The sequence below is a fragment of the Passer montanus genome, unplaced genomic scaffold, assembly GCF_014805655.1.
Source record: "Passer montanus isolate IOZ18808 unplaced genomic scaffold, ASM1480565v1 scaffold54, whole genome shotgun sequence".
In the NCBI taxonomy this organism is placed as follows: Eukaryota; Metazoa; Chordata; class Aves; order Passeriformes; family Passeridae; genus Passer; species Passer montanus.
In genome coordinates, this window is record NW_024370374.1 from 5,936,174 (window position 1) to 5,946,449 (window position 10,276).

At 47.4% G+C, this 10,276-nt stretch overlaps 1 protein-coding gene across 11 annotated transcripts in view; it reads right to left on the reverse strand.

Annotated features, from left to right (window-relative positions):
• Positions 1 to 3,635: 3,635 nt before the first annotated feature.
• The window catches only part of PAX6 (paired box 6), a 23,966-nt gene continuing 17,325 nt past the window's right edge, over positions 3,636 to 10,276 (reverse strand). For 3 of the 11 annotated variants that reach the window (XM_039725150.1, XM_039725152.1, XM_039725151.1), the window contains 6 exons: positions 8,558 to 8,716; positions 7,701 to 7,783; positions 7,298 to 7,448; positions 7,060 to 7,175; positions 4,921 to 5,071; positions 3,640 to 4,051 (listed from right to left, as the gene is read on the reverse strand). In XM_039725150.1, coding sequence (XP_039581084.1) covers positions 3,966 to 4,051; positions 4,921 to 5,071; positions 7,060 to 7,175; positions 7,298 to 7,448; positions 7,701 to 7,783; positions 8,558 to 8,716 — 746 coding nt within the window. In that variant the 3' untranslated portion in view covers positions 3,640 to 3,965. Of the gene's footprint in view, positions 4,052 to 4,920; positions 5,072 to 7,059; positions 7,176 to 7,297; positions 7,449 to 7,700; positions 7,784 to 8,557; positions 8,717 to 10,276 lie in introns of all 11 variants that reach the window. The other 8 variants (XM_039725157.1, XM_039725161.1, XM_039725159.1 and 5 more) reach the window with 4 other exon arrangements.

The window sequence follows — 10,276 nt, forward strand, 5'->3', positions numbered from 1 at the left end:
CCTTATCAGCTACACGTGGCACAAAGCTGAAACTGTGCGCAAAAGCAAACAGAAATGAACTCGGGGAAAAAATTTACAAGACCCACAGATTTTCAGTTTTTGCAGTGCTGTTTTACCATGGGAAAGTGGAGCTAATTTAATCCTTAGTGTAACTCTAAACTGCACATGTTGATTACCCAGAGAAGGGGAGATAATATATTTTAGTCGGTAACACCAGAAAAATCAATGTTAAAAAAAAAAAAAAAAACACAAAAAAAAAAAAACAGACATGTTTGGCCATTGAAAGTGAAGGAAATGGGACTTCCAAATGGCTGGAAAGCCTTGGGGTGGGGGCAATGTCTGTTGCTGTAATCTTGCCCCTACAAATAAATCCCGTGTTAGGCTGGAGGCTCGCATTTTGCTCACTTTATAAATAAAAAGCCTGGCTAAAAAGAAGAGGGGAAGCCCCCTTCCAGCGCTCTACCCCGGGTGAGAAGGCAGCTCTCCCCGCCTCCTGCGGCAGGGCACAGGCTGGCCGGTGCTTACCTTTTAAAAGCGATTAAAGGCGGTGTGTGCTCGGTGCGAGGCGGCTCCAACACGCGTGTCACCCATGCATGTCTGCTTCGCCATCAGCACGTATGGCTCATCATCTGTCTGCTCTGAACAATAACTGTTAGGTTAGCCGCCTTTTCACTTGTAAATGTAAATATTGTATCTAGAACACAATATTTGAAACACAAAATACAGTGTTATTAAGACAGCACTCACACATCAATTCTTGTGTGACTATAATTTGTGAAATGCCTTAGAAGGGGCTTATAAATAAAGTATAAGGTGTTATTATGAAATACATTTTAACCAAATGCACAGAAATGTCTCATTCCTATTGAAATCAATAGCACAACTCCCACTAATTTCAGTGTGAAAAGAGGAGACCCTTGGAAATCGCTGAGCAAACAGATCACAGCAGATTTCAGTCTTCACAACTAACACAGCTCTGGAAGAAAAAAGCGGGTGAGTATGGGTGTTAGAGGCTGTTTAGGTCACGCAGAAGATTGTCGTGCCCCGCTCCTGCTGCCGGATGCGGAGCCCGGCGAGGCAGCGCATCCCCAGGGAGCCGCGCTCCATCCCTGCCCGCTGCCCCCGGGAAGGGCCCGGCAGCCAGCGCCGGGGCTGGGGCCGAGCCAGCGGGGCTTCCGTGCCCGGGCCCGCCCGGGGAGAGGCCCCTGGGCTGCGCTGGGGCCGCGGGAGCAGGGCACGGCTGCGGCCCCGAGCGCTGCCCGCGCTGCTCCCCTTCCACCGGGCACGGGAAGGAGCCAGCGGGCCAGGAATGCCTCCTCTCCTCCGGCCGGCATGCCGCTGACATGATGGTCCACTGGTCCATCTTTTCCCCCGCACTGCGGGGCCGGGAAAAGCCTTGGGAAGGGCAGGGAAGGGCTGTGGGGAGCTGCCTCTGCCCGCACCTGCAGGGACAGCGAGCGCAGAAGTTGTCGGGTGAGGAAGGGATGGGAAGCTCTTTTTCGTTCCTGCTTGGGCAGAAGTTGGCATTTCCATTACGAGCTAGTAGGTGTAAACACGGTGATTAGCCGTTGAAGTGCTGGGCTTGTACCTGTAATTAATTGTTCCCGGATTCAAGTTAGCTGGGTGAGGAGGGAGCTGCCTGTTGTGGTGTTTAATGCGGTTTATCTCTGTCTTACAAATACATAACATGCAGGTCTGATAAAAATATGTACCAAAAATATTTAAAGCTGATGTTTCTTTGACAATTTGTGGGTTGATGCCATAAAATTTAAAATATACTTAAAACTGACCAGTATCAAAATCAAAGCTCGTTTTTGCTTGCTTTAAGCTCTTCATTTTAATAACTATCATCTCATGCTTTGAGCAAAGCTGCTCTTTTCCCCGAGTTTAAGTGCATTTAATCTCATCTGCAGCACTGCAGCCACCTCAGCAGCACAGCCCCGCTGCCCCAAGTCTCCAGTGAAGTGCTATCTGCGGTGACAAATATGCCAAAAGGAAAGCATAACCAGCCTAGATGGTATCTGTGCTTTACAAAGGCTGCTTGTGATGCCTGTGCTTTGACTCAAAACTCCCCGCACACTGGCTTTTTAATCATGAGATCCCTTTTTCAGCACAGCATCGAGAGTAACAACTGCAGCACAATGAGCCAGCTTCATAGATATGGGAATGTTTAGATTTCCCTGCCAGTGACTAAAGGCCTTTAGCTTTCACTAGCCAGTCCCAGCTCGCATTGTTGCTGCCTGTTGATTTGTCTTCTCTCATTATTCCTTGACATGCAGCTCTCCACCCACGCCCACACTAACAACCCTCACACAAAGCGCATTGAGGTATTAACCAGGTTACAAGTTCAATGGAAAATTACACTAAGATTGTGCTGTGTGGCAATATAAAGGGATGGCATTCACTCTCCCAAAGAGCCTGTTAAAAACACAGCTGGGTTGGTTTTTTTCCCCTTTTAAGCATCCTAACAAAAACAATTTTTAGAAGTGGGGGGTGTATATCTGGGTGTACGTGTGTCCATACGTCCTTTAGGTACAATGGGGACAGACAGACACAGGCCTGGCACGGTGCAAATCCCCTCTGGCAATTCTGCTGGATTCTGGAGTTCATTTAGAGCATCCCCAGAAAACCCAGCTAAATAAACAACCTCCTCCTGCTCTCACTTAGATACATGAACCTATCTTCTTTTTGTTAGCCCAAATTACAGGCTGGTGGAAGGGATGAAAGTCTGTAAAAGTGTTCCTTAAGAACCTCTCCTTACTGAAAATAAAATCAAAATTCAACTTAACATTGCCTTCTTTTTGTTAGCCCAAATTACAGGCTGGTGGAAGGGCTGAAAGTCTATAAAAATGCTCCTTAAGAGCCCCTCCTTACTGAAAATAAAATCAAAATAAAACTTAATGAGATTAACCTAGCACAGTAACAAAATTTGCAACACCACACTATAAGGTTAAAAAGAAAATAGTATAATAAAGGAAATACAAAGGCTTTGGCATGGTTTTTACAATCAACAATGGTTAATCTTGATATGTAGTTGTGAACAACTTCAAAACACTTAAGTTTAAAACTCTTGCAAGCACTTTTAATTGATTAGGAATGAATTCTAGATGCACAAAGATGATTGGACTGTGAACAGTAGTACAACTATATCTAAGAACAATTAACTCTTGCCGACCAAAAAAGAAACGTATGATGCATGAAAATGTGTATAAAACATCTATAGAATATTCTTGTCAAATATAAATGAAATTAACTTTATTATAGAAATCATTCTGGGAGATTTCTAGGGAAGACAAATACTTACATTTCGACATAAAACAAATTGGATTATATCGAAGACACAATCTACCTTTTATCTATCAAACTCTTTTCTTCATCGCAGCTCTCTCTTAACCCCTGTTTGCACATAGCTTCAGCCGTTAACAACCTTTGGAAATACCAACAGATATTTTTCTTACATAAATCTAGTGCGCATTGTTCCAGGTTTAATTATATGCAATGGAATGATACAAACTTGGAACATCAATCCATAATCTATGAACAGATTGGTAGAAGTATTCGATATATCTTGATAAAACTCTTAAATTCGTGGCAAAGCTTGTTGATCATGGCTTCTTTTTTTTTTTTCCTTTTCTTTTTTTTTTTTTAAACAACTTCATGACCAACACAGATCAAACATCCATCCAGTCTACATTGTTCTTTTTTTTTTTTCATTATAACATACAAATGCCCATTTACAAATAATACACCAAAATGAATAAAAGTTTGGATACCAAAATGAAGATTTGTTCCAACTGATATAATGCCTTCAGTGTACAAAGGTCCATGTGAAAGTCTTTTCCATGTGTTACAGCATAGGGCACAGTTGCAGTACAGAAGTACTCTGAGAGCCATTCTTCCTTTATAAAATACTGCTGAACATCCAACTGTTGTCCATATAGTCATTTACGGAATTAACACATGTTTTACTGTAATCTTGGCCAGTATTGAGACATATCAGGTTCACTGCCAGGAACTTGAACTGGAACTGACACTCCAGGGGAAATGAGACCTGAAAATTGAGAGGGAAAGTGGATATTTTAGTTTCTCTATACATAGCTCAATTTTTGCTTTACAGTTGCACAGATTTGAGCTTGTATTCCAGTAAACATCAAATCTCACCCTCTAGCATCCTGTGGAACCAGGGGTTGGGGGTGCATATATTTTAAAAATTATGCACATCTCACTGATTGTTGTGATAAATAAACTTTCATGCTTTGAGATAAATGCCAGAGCCTTGACTCATTTGTATCAGTTGAGAATTCAGCCCAAAATACACTGAACAGTTCTATTATTTTGAAAAGTGCCTGGATTGCTCCTGTTTCTGCTGACACTTGCCCTTTTTTACCCTGATTTGCCTTTTTTATGCATGGGCTAATATTTCTGCAGGTTCCCTGCCTCTTTGATAACTTCAAACCTTTAGCAATAAATACTGTCTGACACAGACACGGTAAAAATGTGCCCAGTACTACAAACAGTTTCACATACACTTAACCTCACCACTGTGGATATCTCTGCTGAAGTTTAATGCTGAAATAAATGCTGATTTAGAATTTAATTATACAGGGAAGATTTTTTTTTTTTTTTGAGGGATGGGGGGCTCACTGAAGAACTTGCCTCTGTCCTGCTATTTCCACACCACCTCTCTTAATCAGCTTTCTTTCCATCTAGCCTTCCAAGAAGCAGCTTAAAAATCAGAATTTTTTGCTCTAGTTTGCAAGGTTCTACATTTTTGTCTTCTGCCTGGTATGGCAGCAATGAATCCCAGCAGAGAGACCTCCCGCAGCGATGGGGGGAGACCCCTCACAGGGAGCACAGGTGAAAAGCCTGATGGCTGGAGCAGGGAAAGGGGGCTGGCAGGGGGAGCAGGGGGTCACTCACCTGTGGAAGTGGTGCCAGAGGTGCCCATGGGCTGGCTGTTCATGTGTGTCTGCATGTGAGGAGGGGTGTATGTATCATAGCTCCGTCCATTCACCGATGGACTGGTGGGCAGCATGCAAGAGTAGGAGGAGGTCTGGCTGGGTACCGGGGGCTGTGGGGGCAAAGCACAAAGTGGTCAGTGGCCCTGCAGGAAAACACAGCATCACGCTCTTGGGCATGGACGTGCCAGCCCTCAGACAGCAAAAAATGAGCTTCAGGTTTCAAATTCAGGCAGCACGATGTAAAGACCTATTTAGGAGCCCAACCAAGCAGGCCCTTCCTGGAGGCTTTTGGGCTAGAAACCAACATGGATGGTTAATGGTGCTTTTTCAGACGTGCTTGGCGAGCAGATCCCTACACCCAGATGCTGGTGGAGGTGTTACATCCCTAAGCCTGAGTGCTGCCCTCCTTTATACCCACGTAAAAGGAAGATGCCTCTTTTTTTACCGTTTGCAGCCAGAGACAGGGTCAGCATCTTACCTCGCAGTCGGTGCTGTAACTAAATTGTAACTAACATTTTAGTTACCTCACACTCCACTGAGGCACAGAGGCTGCTCCTGCATCTGCCAGCGTGGGGCACAGACACACAGACCACATGTGGGGTTGGGGGGGACCAAGGCTCTGAAGGGGAATCCCCTAACCCCATACATACGTGTGCATTGATCCCCATCAGAGCCTCAGCCACCCCAAACCTGTGCCAGCACCATCCCAGAACAGACATCTCCATTCACCTCAACTCCAACCCCTAAAACCCAGTTTGCCAGGGGGAACAGCAGCTGGGGGCAGGGGCTGAGGGAGGGACCAGGCAGGGGCTTCTCCTGCTGCAGGCTGCTGGGTGAGTGGGGACCAGCGCAGCCTTGACCTGGGGACGCAGCGAGGGAGCAGGAAGCAGGATGAGTAATTCCCACCCCGAGCGCACAAGACCCAACACGTCTGCACATATTTCCTGTCTGCCACACACCCCTGCCACACTCCTTCTGCAGCAGCACTGAGAGCCCCACTTGCTTTGGGAGAACACACGATGCTCCGTGCACCCGCAGAGAGATGCCAGTGGCTCTCCCTCTGAGCCCACATGGCTGCCCTGCCACAGTGACCACGTAGGCAGCGTTTTCCAGCGTGGCTCACACGTGCTGTGTCCCTGCCCAGGTGCCCAGTGGTGAATCAGGGGGCCTCCTGCTTTCCCAAGGGTCCCCTCCTGTATCAGCCTTTTGATCTTTTGTCATCTGCTCCCGGCCCGCTGCCGGGGACGGCGCCGCCGGCTTCCAACGTCACGGAGCAGCGACCTAGCCAGCGCCGTTCCTTTCCATAGACTTGCAAGACTCTAACTTTATTTGGTTAATTTTGGTTCAGCAATTAGTAACATCGTAATTGCCGCAGCGAAGGAGTCAGGCTCTCTAATCTGCTCGCCTGTCTCTAGCAGTGGTCAATGCTGTGTGCCTCAGACAAAGCTGTAAAACTCCCGTAATTGGCCAGCACCTTCCTAGGCCAACCCCACCATTAAAAAAGGAGGAATTTTGCATCTGAAAGGTCTATAGAAACAGACCCCAAAGGAATAGATTTCTTCCTAACCCAGCTGGTGATCAGCTAATGCTTTCAGGCATGAGGATTGACAGCTCTTGCAATTCTGGCTTAGCTGGCATAACCACTGATGCTAATCACATCCTTCCCTCTCTCAGGTGTTCCTAATGTGCCGCTGCCACGTTACCTACATCCAGAAGGTCGGATCCCTCCAGCAGCTCGTTCAGGCAGCAATTTCCACAATATGGCATCAGCAAGTTCCAGAGGTTAACCACATTTTTTTTTCCCAAATGGCATTTTTTTTATCCCAGATTTGTTGCCTTGCAAATCTGAGGACTTTTCTCTTTGAAAACCTGAGAAAAGTGCTTGTTGGCCACCACATCTTTCAGTGCCCTTTCCCTTCTGATTCCCCCAGTCAGGGCATCTTTTCAGATGCTGAGGAAGTCGTTAGGTACAGGTTTCACAATTTGGGTCTGTAATCCCTCCTGGCATGGAGGAAGGGTCCCCAGCCACACTCCCACACAGCCCAGGCTCTGCTGAATCCCCAAGGAATGTCGTGCCCTGGCGTGGCGCTGGACTTACTTGCATAGGCAGGTTGTTGGCCATGGTGAAGCTGGGCATGGGGGGCAGCGCGCTGTACGTGTTCGTGAGCGCCGTGTCCGTCCTGCCCAACATGGAACCTGATGTGAAAGAGGAAACTATAATAGAATAGACAGACAGATGAACACATTAGTTTAACCACAATTACAGCTGGCAGCACAGCCTCAGAGTCTCATTTGGCCCGGAGGATGGACGGACGTGAGCGGGTTGGTGGCATTACCGGGGGTGGTTGGTTGTGGGATCGGCTGGTAAACGCTTGTGCTGAAACTACTACTGATGGGAATGTGGCTGGGAGTGTTGCTGGCTTGTCTTCGCTGGTTCCTCAGCTTCTCTTCCCTTCTCCACTTGGCCCTTCTGTTGGAAAACCACACCTGGAAATACAGCATTTGAGAGATGTGAGTGACCTTACAAGGACTAGAGGCACAGGGCCTCCCCCACGCTGCTCAAGAGCAAAGCAGGAAATGAAAGCAAAGCCAGCTGCTGCTATTTCCCTGAAAGAGGGGCATGGGCAAATACCTGATCATAAATATGGGTTGCCCCGTGCTTTGAGAAGCCAGGAGTAACAAAATCAGAGTAGTAACAGTAAAAATAATAGTAGTTACAACTGCAGAGCAAATCAGTACCTGTATCCTTGCTTCAGGCAGGTCTATTTTAGCGGCTAGTCTCTCTCTTGCAAACACATCAGGATAGTGGGTCCTCTCAAATTCTGCAGAAGGAAATATTCTTGCATTAGCTGCAAAGCTGATGCGGCTGACTGTAAAACCAGAGCTGTTCCTGTGCTCCCTGTGCTCTAAATGCTCCTAAGAAGCATCACTGTAAGGGCTAAGCTGAGCTTTCTGCCTGTGTACTAGCAAGGAGGACGCCTTGCCTGCTGGGGAGCATTGCCATGGGGATGGGCAGGCTTGGGTGCAGTGCTGCATCTCTCAAGAAGCAGTGGGGGCTTCTCTCTCCACTGAGGGGGTCCCCAAGGCAGCTCTGACCCTGTCACCAAGAAGCGAAATGGCACGTCGCTGAATAACAGCGCAAAATGAGGACAAAGCTCCGCGGCGGGTCAGAGGCGAGTGCGCCCGGGCTGGCCAGGGAAAAGGGCACCTGCTCCCAGCCCCGGGCACTGGGGATGGGGAGTGAGCGTGGGGGCAGGCGTGGGGGACTCTGCCAGCCCCCTGCCTGCCCTCACCTCCCAGCAGTGCAGCACAGAGGAGAGCTATCCCCCCAAGAGAAGCCCGGGGTGCAGCTTCGGCGTGATGTGTGCCCTGAACGCTTCGCCTTTGAAAACCATTTTAACAGCTTTTCAGGGCACAGCACGGCCAGCAATGAATATTTGGAGCTCTGTGAATAAAAGAGCACGGAGGGAGCCACAGAGTTTAAATATATACATATATATAAGGCGCAGGAATGCCGTGCTTACATTCAGCTGGCGATGTGGTCGGGGCACATTTTGTTTTCTCTCCTGCTTCAGCCATAGGAAAATGTCACTCACCTTTCTCAAGGGCTTCGATTTGCTCTTGGGTAAAGGATGTCCTATTTCTCTGCAGCTTCCTTTTCAGCTGGAGTCTCATTTGGGCCTCGTCTGAGTCTTCTCCATTAGAGCTGATGGAGTTAGTGTTCTCCCCTCCTCCCTCCTGTTGCGGACAGCCATCTGCGGAACCAAGAGAGTCAGAAAGTGAAACGCAGGTACCCTTGTTTGAAGATCCCTATCAGAGAAATAATGCAACTGGAAACGAGTTCAGCCATGTTTGCTGACACCCTCCCTTAAAAATGTCTCAGGTATCAAAGCAACACAGTGCTAATGACAGAGGTAACACGGAAATATTTCGGTTTCCAGCCTTATGTAAACATCGGAGACGAGGAATTATGATCACCTGGTCTTAATTTCATTTTGTTTTCCCTCTGGAATAAAACCTGCATAAAAATACTTTCCCCTGAATGTGATTCTTTCCATGAATTCCTGCTGGAGTGCCATGGCAGTCTCCTCCGTCTGCTGCATTTATTTACCTATTGCTATATTTAAAATAGTGATGTTCAGTATTTCAGATTATCTATAATCAGTAATTCCTATCTAATCAATTAGATGTTGATAGGTTTGCAGAAAATGCTATTAAGAAACCAAACCAAGCTTGTAATCTTTTTAAAAAAATATTTATCCAGTTTTTATTTGAATTCTGCACAGTCAATTTCATTTTAAAGGTTGTGAATTTAGAAGTGCCTGCATTGTTCTGCAGTTTTATTCAACTATTGTATGAGTGTGCATTGCCTTGACACCTATTACTGAGCACAGCTGTAATTATATCATCACCAAGAACAGGCTATAATTGCTGAAAATGGAATTTTATATTTAGATAAAAGGACTGTCCATTCTTTGTAATGTGTTGCACCAGAGAAAAGTAAGATTTCTTTTAAAATTTTAACATGTAATTTTAAAAGAAATAGTAGCGAGTTCACTAACTAGCTAAATACGCCGTTCTGCAGCTGAGCGCTTGGCATATCATTTAAGTGGTACATTTTTAATTAGGGCATTTCCACCACTTTTAATGCAATTTCTGCCATTAAACAGGGGAAAGTTTCATTGTGCTGGGCGCCCGGGCGGAGGCGGCTGCGGCCCGGGGCCGGCTGCTCTCGGGGGGCTCCGCGGGCACCCCCGGCCGCCGGGCCCGGAGGGACGGAGCCTGCCGGCGAGGCACAGAAGTCGTTGTCCTAAACGAGCTCTCCCTCTCCTTTCAAAGCATATTTTTCGAAGCGTTTTGATGTCGCATAAAGAGGGAGCCGGGGTGAGGGATGCATGGGCTACTTATGCTAATTCCCTTGAAAAGTTACGCCAAAAATAAATAGCGACACTCCCGCGACATCCTTTAAATATTGTGGGAAATCAACTTTAAAGTAATATCATTTATAATCGGCGAACAATGGCCCCGGCCTTCAAAGCTCGGGGGGAATTGTGACAGGATCTGGTGGGACCCTTTCAACCACTTTGAAATGTTTTAAAACCCGAACTTTCTCCTCCATTTAAACACGGGGATTCAGCGGCCGTGGTCACCATATGGGCGGCCGCAGCCCCATTGAGGCGGCCGGCGGCGGGTGAATAGCGGGGGGGCGGGGGGAGCCGCCTTTCAGGGCACACAAAGCCCCGGGCCCGGGGACGGCCGCCGCGGCGGGGCAGCGCCCTGCCAAGCGCGGGTGGCAGCGCCGGGGGCCGCGCCCG